Here is a 13,564-nt window from a genome sequence, read left to right as displayed (position 1 = left end):
GAATGGCCATCATCAAAAAATCTACAAACCATAAATGCTGGAGAGGGTGTGGAGAAAAGGGAACCCTCATACACTGTTGGTGGGAATGTAAATTGATACAGCCACTATGGCGAACAGTATGGAGGTTCCTTAAAAAACCAAAAATAGAACTGCCTGCGAGTTCTATTCTGCCACAATACATAGGATTGATAGGGAACAGAAAACATGCATTGCAATATGTTTATCATAATTCATAATTCCATTCAAGATAATACTTTTCTAATTAGTTTTATAAGTACAATTTGTACTCTGTCTCTAGGGCATTTCAAGGCATTAGCCTTGAAAAATAATTCCAAGAACTGTTACATACAACCCACTCATATTTCTCTCATATGTCAGACAAAATTCACTTGAGCGTCGGTCAGTGAATGACAGTTTTCGAGCAGCTACTGGGTATAAAGTTCGGGGTGCATATTCTACCAACGACCATGGTACGGGCTTAGGATTTAACATGACCTTGGCCATCCTGCTTTAGTGTCCCAGATGGAAAGGACAGTCTACAATCAATAAACCCACTGGAACAGGACTGAAGAATGGCTCACTGCACTGATGTCCATCTTGGTTTTACCCCAATAAGAATGTCCTCTCAGGAACCTCTCCTACTTGACCAGCTTCCTGTCTTCAGGTCTGATAGGATCTGAATGCTGACTACGCTTTGGGATGGAGTTTTAAAGAAAACTCATAACATCATCAGGGCTTTGTGTGGACCTAGGGGCTGGGAGGGTACTTCACTCAGTGCCTGCTTCTTTCTTACCCTTGTTCGAACTTCCTGGTATTATTTATGCTCACCTTCCTCCTCCTCATGGGAAGTTCCTGGAAAGCTGGAACTGTGAATTCCACTTCGGGTTTTCCCTTTCCACTTTTGGTTGCCAGACTAAGCTTGGTGCCTTGCCCAAAGTTGGGTACTATTTAAATGCCTGCTAAACATTAATAATTAGTGTTCTAACTAAAATATTGTTTATTTTGTTAACATATTTTAATTTATTTGATATTAAATGTATACTTAAATTTTCTTCTAGATCCAACACTTGCAAATGATCTATCTGCTAAGGACTAAAATTCATTAATTTTCTTGGTTCAAAATTCACTGACAAAAATGATCAAAAGATCCAAAGCACAAAGGGATATAAGTAAACACTGTGCCATTGGATATTGTCTACAGTAGCCAAATATTTTACTGGATTAGTAATCTTGTATAACATTGAAGGAATTCCAATAGTCAGAGCAGTTAGTGCAATATGTCAAGGGCATAGTGACATGGAAATGCTTGTTCATACAGTCTATTAGGGGCAAGTTCCTCTTTCAAATGAACGTGTAAATCTTAGTAAAGTCAGGAAGGGTGAACGCTTAAGTGGTTCTCCTTTCTCATTTAAAAAAAAATGTATTTGACTACAAATAGCAAAATACATTGTGTGTGTGTTGGGGGGAGCAGGTGTGAACTGAGAGAAGGTGTGGGACAAGGCCCCCATACATCATCCTTGAGCTATTGAACTTGGTATTTGCAGGACGAGGATCATTCTTTTTTAAGAGAAATGTCCCACATTTTTTTTCATCATTTCTTTCAAGGAAATCCTTGGGTGAAGCATCACAATAGTTTTATTTATCATTGTAAGAAGTTTGAGCAACATTCCTTTTGGTAGCATACAGGGTTATAATTCAAAATGGGTGTTTACAGACGTCACATGTCTGGGTAAGTTTAGTAAGCCCGGTGAATCTGTAAGTCCCTGCACTCTGGTTCCCCTTTCAGAGTCTAGTGTGTTTCCTGCACACTTGACCTTTCTTGAGAAGGATTCTACTATGAAATCCAGTTGTCCAGCTTCTTAATATTGTCACATGAATACGTACATATACACACATATATCTACATATTTCATATATATACCTCACTACTTTCCTTCAAACAAATTGAGTAGATCCATAAACCAAAACAAAAAAATTCATATTCTCAATATAAAAGAACCAAAAGTACCACTAATAAATTCTATTCATCAGTAGGGATTTGTTTGGGGGATGTTATGGTATAAGAAAAATATTTTTTAAAAACAAAATGAAAATTCCTGATGTAATGTTATTCTAACTGAAAAAAAAATCATGAAGTAAACATTTGTATAATGCACTAAATTACCATTTTAGACATAACCTTCTATATTTTGCACATACTATTGAAAACCTTTACACTAGTCAGTGACCAAAACCTACTGACATACATAAAACAGAAACAACTTTCTCTCACACACAAAACCCTCCAGGCCCCTGAAACATGCGTAGATTTTTATTTATTAAAGGGAACGCTTTCAGCTACAAAGCTGTGAACTGGCCATGACTGAATTTCAGTTTCAGCAGGAGCCCATCCTTTAAATAGCAGATGATGGACTCACAGGATCTTTCCACTGAATGTTTTTCTGAATCTCTTTCCTGTGTCTCAGGCTCTCTGCTGTAACCATACTCCTTGTATGATGCATCCAGTCCCAAGACAAGTAGATACTGAACCATAACAAAGTCCATTAACCTTTTCACCCAGCTCCGCAGGCCCAGCAGGAGACAAGAAAACAAACCGACAAATAACTCTTAGGAGTCCACGGCCAACGACCTCCTCACACCAGTCATCTCCACTTAACACTGGCCAACACAACTATGGATTAAAGCTCCAGCATCCATCCTATAACCCCCACGTAACATGAAAGCTATGCCCAAGGGAAGAAACTCAAGGAGATGCCTGCCTTGTGACACTGCAGTTACAATCGGGGAGGTCTGCGTCCACACAGCCGTCCTCTGCCATCCTCAGGGCACACGGATCTTCTGCCACCACCATGAAGTTTCCACTCGCAAAAGTCAGGTTTGCAGAGCAAAAGGCTAAATCCTGCGTGGGGATGAAAGTTTCCCCGGTCTGTGTATGTAACTATGAAAATGCTCACTCCAGACAAATGTTGGTAAGTCTCTGCCTGACAATATGACACTGAGCAGTGAGTGACAAGTGGTCATGTTTCTAAATAAAACCTACATTCATTAACATGTGCCAGGCTTGATCTCCTGGAATGTAGGCCACGAGTGTAAGAAGGGAAAAGGCTCAGGGTAATCTGCTAGGAGGGGGAGGCTCCAGGTCTAAAGAAAGAAGGGTATCAAAAATAAGACCGGCTGCAGACACTGCCATTCTGGAAGGACCTTCGACTTTTCTCGCAGGCAGTTTAAGTTGGAAAAGATATTTGCAAAGATAAATGACCCAAATGCAAACAAGCAAAACCTCTACAAGTACGGCGGCATACTGTAGTAGCAAAAAGGAGCAATTGCTTTTTTTCTTCAGTCTGATTTGCCAGTTAAGTGGTGTTAAGTAGGAGTTTTAGGGGCTGTTTGGGAAGATGGGATGGACAAGATATTCTGTGGGAAAGTGCTTGCTCTTCACCTTTAAAAAGACTATTTGAGCATGAAAAGTAATGAAGAAATACTACTCTCCCCTTACATAAACCTTTGTCCTTTTAAAAATAATGATATAAAGTGACAAAAATAACATGTTCATTTTAAGGTAATTTTAAAAAGGATCTGTTCATTTGCTTGGTGGAATCTCAGATAACTTTTTTTCTTTTGTGAATTTCAAGAGTTTCTAAATTTTCTGCACTGACTCTATATAAATTTCATAATTTAAGCTTTTAAAGAAAATAAGCTCCCAAATTACTCATTACTGGTAATTTACTAAAAAATGACTAATGCTGTCTGCTTTAAATCTTTTTTGGATTTTAACATACATACACACAAATAAATTACAAATAAATAAATAGATAATGAACATTTGCTAAGTTTTTTTTTTTTTTTAAAGGCCAATATGATGAATTGCAACTAAAATAAAACAAAGCATTTGGTTCTGGTTGTGTGAGTTGACTGCTTTTAAAATAGTAATACATTTTCTTTATGAAAGAAACAAACCTGCATTTTACATTTAAAAAATTCTAGACAACTTGGTTATAAATAAAATTATTTTTAAAATCCTGCTACTTAAAGATATACTATTGTGAATTCTTTATAAAACAATCACTCCACTGATATATTATTTTTATCAGGAATGTAAATATGTAAATTTGGCTAAAGGAATATATTGGTCATAATTCCATAACAGTAGACAAATTTGTTTTTTCTTGATTATGACTAACATTTAAAAAACTTAGATCTTTAAAAATTTTTATTGCCATTATTTCCTTAGTTTAATTCCCTTTTACTTTATATAGTTTTTCCCATGGGTTAATTTTTTTTTCCATGTTCATTATCCTTAGCACAATATATTTATTCTAATGAATTAAACATAAGGCAAGGCTTTAAAGACACAATTATTGTAGTACCAAAAGATGGCAATAATATCAATTTCCAGCAATAGGGAAAATACTGGATAAATCACGTTATATAAATGGAATGTGGAATGTTCTGTGGAATGAACTGTGGAATGCTCTGTAGCCATCTAAAAGAATAAGACTGGCACATATAGCGTTTTATAGTATACATGGTCCTTTCCCCTATGTTGTCTCATTGGAGATGCGGCAGTTGTTTTAATGAACATTTTGAAAATGAGGAATATAGGGCTCAGAGAGGTTATATAGTTAAGCCCTAGGTCACACAGCTGGAACAAGGTGAACTAAACCTAGGACTCTTGATTAGTTCTTGGTCATTTCCTTGCTTGCTGCATCAAAGAATTCCTGATCCTGGCTTGACTTTTCTGAATGGATCACCATGAGGTAATACCAGCCACAAATTCCAAGAATTAAGTTTTCTTTTTCCTCTAGTTTGGGCAGAACTCCCATTAGACTGAAACCCCTTCTGAAGGCAGCTGCTACAACTTTGCAAAGCCTTCCTTGTACTGCACAAGCCTCTAAACTCCCTCTGGGATGACAGCTGACATTTGTTGACTGAGCACTTCACTGGGCTAAGTGGTTTACAGGTACCACCTCATTTAATCCTCCTGATAACCTTTTACACCGTAATAAGTAATTTGCCAAACATCACAGTGTAGGTGAAGCAGAAACACCTTATAATTCAGGCAAAAGCCCTAAGCCTAGGCTCTGCTATATTCTTATCTGTATGTAGGGCACATTTCACACACTATGTCTCAGATTGAGAAACTCAACAAATACCGGAGTGACAATTATATGCAAAGAACTATGTTAGGTTCTGGGATTACTCTGGCGATCAAGTTAGATACATTTCAATAGAGGAAAGAAACTTTAAACAATCTATCACACGAGATATTTATTATAATCAAGAGAAATGCTATGGACTCTGCACAGAAAGTCTACTGAGCAGATAAGAAGAATCTAATCTATCTAGAGAAAAGGAGGATCATGAAGAAGAACTAGGGGCTGGCCTGGCCAGACAGAGGAGAGAGAGCAGGAAGAAGTAACAGAAAGGGGAAGGCCCTGAGGTGAGGAGTCACGTGTATCCTCACTTTATCTTTTACCCTTATTTGGTTGGGAACCATTTTCTTTTTCATCTTTACATCCCAGAGGGATATCTGCAAACTATGTCTGGCCACCTGTTTTGGTAATAAAATGTTACTGGAACCTGTTACGCTTCCTAAGGCTGCTTTTGTGATTCAATGGAAGAGGGCTTTGTCAGGGACTGTTCAGCCCACAAAGCCTAGATTATTTACCATATGGCCCCAAGCAGAGAGTTTGCCAGCTTCTGCCCTGTAGCAACATGCAGAGGAAGTACTTCATAAACAGGAGGCATTCCATAGTTTTTAAAAATTACATTTGTTTTTACTTTTATACAATGTTGAAGGGAATTATAATTAAAACACAGATTAAAAACAACCAGTCATAAGGGACCACATATTGTATGATATCGTGTATATGAACTGTCCAGAACAGGTAAACCTAAACAGGCAGGAAGTGGATTAGTAGTTACCTGGGGCTGGAGAAAAGGAGGGAGGGCAGAAAGGAAAAAAGGGGTTAAAGTTTTTATTTGGGGGTGACGAAAATGTTTTAAAATTGATTATGGTGATGGATGCACAGCTCGGTAAATATACTAAAAATCAATGAATTGTATACTTTTGATATATGAGTTGTATGGTATGTGAATTGTATCTCAATAAAACTATTATTAAAAAAAAAAAAAAAGAACCAAATAACTAATGTGTGCTTTGTTTTTGGTGATGGGTATTTAGGTTTGGTAGAGGAAAGAAGAATGTCCTTATATTAGAGAGTCCAGTTAACTAAAAAAAAGTCATTACAGCAGGGCAAACAACTTGAGTCTGACGTTCCTAGATACCAAGATGGGAAATGTTTAATAATGTATTCTCTATTATTAGAAGCTCTGAACTACTGATGCTAAAAGACATTTTCTGTTAGTGCTAAGAGCTGGAAAAATTGCCATGTGGCTTTTTGCATAAGGTCCACTGATGAGAGCTAGAGTCCTTGAAGACAGTTTTACAGAAATTACAGTTACACCAATTTTTTTTACAGAAATTACAGTTACAGTCAAATTATGTTGACTCTTAATGAAAGCTAAAGGCTCAGAAATGCTTTTAATTATCTAGGCCAGCACTGATCAACAGAACTTTCTGAGATGATGAAAACGTTCTGTGTCTGTAGTATCCAATAAGGTAGACAGTATCCTTGTGTGGTTATTGAGCATTGGAAATGTGCCTAGTGCAACTGACTGTAATTAAAATTAAATTCTAATTTAATTGGGGGCTTCTCTGGTGGCTCAGTGGTTAAGAATCCGCCTGCCAATGCAGCGGACACCCGTTCGATCCCTGGTCCGAGAAGATCCCACATGCCACGGAGCAACTAAGCCCGTGCGCCAAAACTACTAAGCGTGCGCTCTTAGAGCCCGAGAGCCACAACTACTGAGCACACGTGCCACAACTACTGAAGCCCACGCGCCTAGAGCCCGTGCTCCGCAACAAGAGAAGCCACCGCAATGAGAAGCCCACGCACCGCAATGAAGAGTAGCCCCCGCCTGCTGCAACTAGAGAAAGCCGGTGCACAGCAACGAAACCCAACACAGCCAAAAATAAATAAATAAAATAAAATAAAAATAAAAAATAAAATCAGATTGTTTAAGAATAATTCTAATTTAATTGTATTCCATTTCAACTCATTTAAATTGCCACATGTAGCTAGTGACTGCTACACTGAACTGAGTAGGTCTATAAAGTATACTATAACATTATCCATTGAACCCTAAAAATAAGTGAGCAAATTTTTTTGTTATCCTAAAAAGCTGACAATGCTTGGTGACAGTCAGTTTAAAAATTCAAAGCAAAACATATCTACTTTGTACTTAGAATGGTCTAAGCTAACCCACTAGTAATAGGAATCTGACTCAAAGTTATGCATTCTATTTGTATATAACAGGTTATTATCAGTGAATCTTCTTTCTTTTTTCCACCTTTCTGTTAGCTGGGAAGCTGTTCACCTGAAAACATGATCATCTTCAAACATTACCTCTCCATTCCCAAGAGCATCAAAACAACATAAAAACATACAAAGGCATAAGTTACGTTCTGTTTCAATGAATCAGTGTTAAAAAAATTTGGAAGAGGGAAGAGTAGTGAATGAGACTGAATCATAGAAACTTAGTATTTCAGCTGGCAGGTCATAGTTGAAGATGGGTGTGAAAGACAGTCATCGTGCCTGTGCACTAGCACAGGCAATAAACCAAAAAGTGGAAAGCAAATGTGATGGCTGAGTGTCATTTAGGAGAGGCTTCAAGGAACTATGAATCCAGTGTGGCATTAAACCTCAGGACAAATGAATGGTCAAAATGTCATCTGGTCTACGTTGGAAGGAGACAATTAGAAATGGACAATATATATATTACATCTGTGTATGATGAGATTCCACAAAAGTAGGAACATATGAGCATTTTAGTGACTAAAATGCAAGCCTGTGTACCCTATATTTAATTGATTCAAATTTACTAACGTGTCTTTGGAAAAATAAACTAAATAACACCTAGAAAATTCTTGATTGAAAAACTAGAAAGAAAAGTTACAAATAAACATGACTTTGAGGAGTAAACACCTAACTCATTTGATGTAACGCTGGCTAACAACTGGGCATACACCAAACTAGCTGCTTGTGATTAAATTATATTAAATTAAATTTAAAACATTTTGACTTAGTGCAACCCCATATTCCACACCACTGAACCAACTAAAAATTAGAAAAGGATATTAACTAGTTTAACTGGATTACATGGAAATGAAAGCCAATCCATGAGTCATAATCTGACTGAAAAAAATCCAGGGATGTTTACCAAGTGGGCGGCTTCCCTAAGAAGGGTATTTATATCACAAAGGGCTAAAGCAGAAACTAACACACCATTGTAAAGCAATTATACTCAAATAAAGATGTTAAAAAAATAAAAAAATAAAATAAAATTAAAAAGGGCTTCAGTTCCTCCCTCTGAAATAAGATTTGGTTATCAGTGACTGAGAAGCCAGGCTAAACACAGCACTGGGGTTCTAAAATCTACCAATGCCTAAATACTTACAGTAGTTTAAGCTGCACCATTAAGTTTCCATCTCTTTATAGTACTTTTACTAAGGCATTTAGCACATCATTTTACTGGATTTCTTCACATGTCTAAATTCCCACTATGAACTCCTTGAAGAAAGGGCCTCAGTCTTTGTACCTCCTATACCTCTCATAGTTGCTGTCAGTACTTCACAAAGGACTGGGAAATTAGATTGTAGAAATAAATAACAGAACCTGACTTCCTTTTAACTGCATTCTCTAGAACAGGGACAAAGAAGTCATAAGCTTGGCAGGTAGGAGCATGTAGTATTCTAGGGCATGGGCTGTAGAGTCAGAGAATACAGACTCTGCCACTCAGCACGTGCATGACCAGGGGCAAGCCTGAGCCTCAGCATTCCACATCTGGAAAATGGGTATAATTATAGTATCCACCTCAAAGAATGTTGTGAACAGCACACGAGAAGATGTATATGAAGTCTTTAGCATGGTCATTGCTACAAACTAAGGGTTTAGTAAATGTTAGCTATTATAATACTACCGTTAAACATTTTAAAAATTGGTAAACATTTATTCCATTTTTGTTTCATTCTCACTAAAACAAATTATAATCTCACCTTCTTAAATGAGACCCTCTTTGATAACTCCTTTATAGAAAAAGAAATATACTAAATGTTTTTAAAATCAACACATGGACTTGCCATGCCCATATGAAGTTTTTGTGGGCACACAGTATTCAAAAGGCACTATTTCATGTCCACCTTCATGCAGCATGGCTAAGGAAAATAACCCGGATTTTTTAAAAAGTGTATTTTGGGATCGCTCCCAAATGGCTGTGAATCAGAAGCATGTGTAACATTCCAACTCTCCTAACTGCCATAAAGAAGATTATCCATTCAAATATTCAAGTATTCATTCATACATTCATTCAAATATTTATTGAGCCCCAACTGCATTCAGGTACTGTTCTTGGTGCTTGTGATATACAGTGAATAGAATGGACAAAGATGCCTGCCCTCATGGAGGCTACATTCCAACATGAAGCAAAGTTCACCTCAAATAAAGCATCTACCTAGCCCTTCCCTTTAAAAAATAACCCTTATGTCAAATAACACAGTGCTTCATTCAATCATATCAGATTTCTATATTGCTAGTAAAGATCCTTAGATACTTTTTCTTTTTGACTTTTATCCCTTTCGCTCACCCTGCCCTTCCGCAACAGAAATTGAATGTAACATTCCTCAGATATGAGGTAGACACTTACAGCTATCACTAGAGCTAAGTACAAAATTACAGTAATGCAGCAGATTATTTTTACGTCTAAGCAGAATGGTAATTAGATTTATTCCCACACCTTGCTAATCAAAAAGACAGTAGGAATGTGATTATATATATATATGTACATATTAATTAAATATACTATATTTATATAATTATATATATATATTTTGCCACTTCAGACAAACACACCCTCCACAGATACTGGTCAGCAGTTTCACTTTCTTCCTTATAGGAAGTTGAGTACTATGAAGCCCCAGAATAAATAATTTTCTCTTGGGAATGGATTTTGTTTGGATATGACTTTCCCTCTTTCAGTTAAATGCAAACACCACTGAATTTATGAAATAAGAAGGAGAATTTTAAAGTTAACGAAAGTGACATTTATGAGACAAGCATGAACTAAAATGGTGGGATAAAGAACACAGAGATTTATTGGACGATCTTTAGCTGAAATGGAAAGCGGCCTGAATGCTTTGAGATTCTGCATGTGTGTCCTATTGACTAAGGTCCTTTTTACCTGGCTGCCATGAGGTCCAGGAGGTGCTGCCATCGGTCATTGATCTTCCCGAGCTTGTATTCAATCTCAGATGCTTTGCTTTCATGGCTGGCTCGGGCAAGTCGTTCTCCCATTTGCTGGAGCTGTATTTTGTTCTCTTGCGCAATGGCAATTTCCTCTTGATAATCCTGTGTAATAAATGGCAATCACAGAGGTCAGAAAGCATATTCTTGATGCATTCAGTCTGGCTCTACTAGAAACATGATAATTACAGTTTTCTACTGCTTGGAAATAGTTCGGGCATAAGGAACACTGTGTGAATATGAGTCCCAGTACACAAGAATTAGTGGTACCTGTTATTTTCGGTATGTAGGCAAAGTCCAGATTGAATTTTTATACAGATGTTCTTAAAGGAAATGGGGGTGCTTTCTATTTACTTAAAATGGGCATTAAAAAAAGCAATAAAAGTATATACATAGAAACAAAAGGCAAAACTTGAAGGATTTCAATGCTGGGAAGTTACACCTTGTTGCTGTAATCACCAACCACGTGTTATATTTAGAATCAATCCTCATACAAATAGCTGACAAGACGCTAATAAGATGTGTGACTATGTGTGTATATGTAAATGTATATATGTATGTGTATGTCAACTGTTACTTGTGCAGAATGATTTAAAAGACTACTTTCATTTTAAAGAGCTGTCCTCTATACAGTGTCAATATTTTACAGCACATAAATCATTGGCAAATTAACTCTCAAGAACAATAACCATCTTAGAGGATCAATGGGTCTCAAACCTTCCTCATTTATCCAGTTTCTGTAGTAGCTCCTCTTAAAGATTGTTTTAGGTAAGAAGGACAGGCTCTCAGTGTGGGCTATAGTAACAGAAAGGCCACTGAACAGTATGATTTAAGTGATGATGAAAGGACATCTCCCCTTGACCCCTACCTGTCCCCCCACCCTCCCCCCAGCCTCTGGACCAATTGATCCTCTTACTTTCTTGCCGTAGTGACAGCATCCAAACTTTAGAATCACCTTTTTCATTTCTGGCTTAAGCTCCTGTTAGGCAGCAAATATTTTCTCAGCAAAATAATATACCAAGACAGATATTATAGGAATACGGATATCTTCACCTTCTATTGCTCTCAAGTTACCTTGGTAACAGGGCTACCCTCTCAAATCAGTTATCTAAGTAAAAAGGGCCCCAAAGAATGGATGGAGCCGGTGAAATTTTATTCTACTGCAGTTGTGAGTGCTTCCTCAGGCCCAGCACCTCCACCTACTCTCCTTTCTATGTTACTTCAAGCCCATGGGAGTCAAAGACCAATATACCAGGTCCATTTCTTAATAGTTATAATGTGTTATTACAAATTTGAGATGATATTACTGAGAAATGTTTATTTCAAAGGAATTATGCCAAGCTTAAAATAGTATTTATAGTAAAATAATACTCTTAGGTTGTCTTTTAAAGTACAACGTTGAGTGTTAATGCCAGTAGGTACCCATACCATGGGTACAGTCTGTTTATTAATTTCTTTTTTCTAAGTTGTCAAAATTACCAAGCCTCCATGTTATCTTTCTTTACAAAAGAGATACCACATGGGGTAAGCTCATAAAGACTTTATTTTAAGGTCCATAACTTATTATATATACAGAATGGTATAGTTGATATTTTAAAAATTATTCCAAATGTTACCAAATAGTATAACAAAATTATCTGTGTGTCAAGCCCCCAAAATATGCATCTTAAATTTCATGATAAAACCAATCAGAGTATAAATGCATTTAATTAAAATTTATTCTATAGAAAACTTCACTATAATACCTATTATACATTAATCATGTCTGGTAGAACATTATCTGACACCCAGAAACCAGCAAAGGGCAGAGCTTTTAGCAGATGCTGAAATGAAATCTGTATCATCTCAGCCCACAGTTTAAAGGTTTACAATAACAAATATACAAATGCTGATGTTTAGAACTTGCAATTTTAAGTAAACCTATAGAGTTATTCATATCACATACTGGCTCTGGAGTTTTTGTTTTTCTGTGTATATGCCCAAGCACGTACATGAGAGAAAAATAAACTCCAAAGCCAAGATGTAATATTAATAACTTTGTAGGTAAAGATATTTTTCCTAATAATTATTTCTTTTCATAATTGAATAATTTCATAATTCATAAATGAAGCTATAATTCATTTATTCAGTAAGTAATGACTGAGTACTTATGAAAAGTCAGGCATTGCTCTGGTTGCAGGAGATACAGCAATGAACAAAACAGACAACGTCCCTGTTCCCGTGGGGCTTCACTGTAGACAGATAATAAACAAGTAAATCGGGAAAGTGCATTGTACTTCAGATGGTGATATGTACTTAGAAGAGATATAAAATTTAAATGATTAGTTGTTCAAAAACAGTGTGGAAACACCGCTGAAACCATCAAAAACATTTTTAAATGCTAGTAAATTTGACCAGTCCTGTATACACATGAAAAACGATCTAGATCCATTTGAGCATATAAAATAGTTTAATAATCATACATAGCTTGAAATTAATATGGAGCTAACATTCTCAGGAAAGTCTTCATTCCTGTAACTGTCTATAAATCATGACTTACAGAGAAAATGTCAGTTTAATTGATCCTAGGAATTTTTTCTTTTAGTTCCTCTCTGGTGATTTTACCTCTTTAAAAACAAACAATAAATCAACTATACTTCAAATAAAAACAAAGACAACCAACACACATAAATAATTCCTGCTGAACAGGTAGATAAAATCTAAAAATACTGAACATTATCTATCAGCAGATAACCTGTTTCATCACGAATTGAAAATATTCTATATATTTTGTGTGTAAAGGAGGTCTTTTCAGGCAAGTTTATTTTATATTAAAAATGTTTATACTAGAGTGCTCCTTTCTCAGGAAAGCAGCTAGGAGTAAGGCCATCTTCTGTACCCATTAAAAGAGCATCTAAGCACAAGTAGCCACACATCCCATACCTTCCTGAGCTTCTCAATCATTTCTTCAATGAGAATGTCTCCATTCTGAGAAATTTTGCTTTCCATCTGAGTCAACCATTCGCAAAGCTCCTTGTTCTTTTCACTGAAGACGGCCCATTCATTCAGTCTCTCACTTACTTGCTGCTGCCTTAAGGAGAGCTGAAAAGTTTAAAATGGGAGAAAATGCAAAAGGATAATCAGAGTGGAACTCATACCCTGAGGAAAAGAGCAAATAAACTCTGTTGGGTAGACTAAGATGAGCAGTAGCTGTGCATCTCTTT

General features: G+C 36.5%; 1 protein-coding gene across 15 annotated transcripts in view; it reads right to left on the bottom strand.

Moving 5' to 3' along the window:
- SYNE1 (spectrin repeat containing nuclear envelope protein 1) overlaps positions 1-13,564 on the bottom strand; it is a 463,872-nt gene that overhangs the window by 48,443 nt on the left and 401,865 nt on the right. For 14 of the 15 annotated variants that reach the window (XM_057527516.1, XM_057527518.1, XM_057527519.1 and 11 more), the window contains 2 exons: positions 13,284-13,442; positions 10,300-10,466 (listed from right to left, as the gene is read on the bottom strand). In XM_057527516.1, the coding sequence (XP_057383499.1) occupies positions 10,300-10,466; positions 13,284-13,442 (326 nt within the window). Of the gene's footprint in view, positions 1-2,759; positions 2,941-10,299; positions 10,467-13,283; positions 13,443-13,564 lie in introns of those variants that run through there. The other variant, XM_057527520.1, reaches the window with a different exon arrangement.

This window comes from Balaenoptera acutorostrata, chromosome 14 (genome assembly GCF_949987535.1).
Source record: "Balaenoptera acutorostrata chromosome 14, mBalAcu1.1, whole genome shotgun sequence".
Lineage (NCBI taxonomy): Eukaryota > Metazoa > Chordata > Mammalia > Artiodactyla > Balaenopteridae > Balaenoptera > Balaenoptera acutorostrata.
The sequence above is the reverse complement of the archived record's forward strand: the minus strand, read 5'-3'. Positions and strand labels throughout refer to the sequence as shown.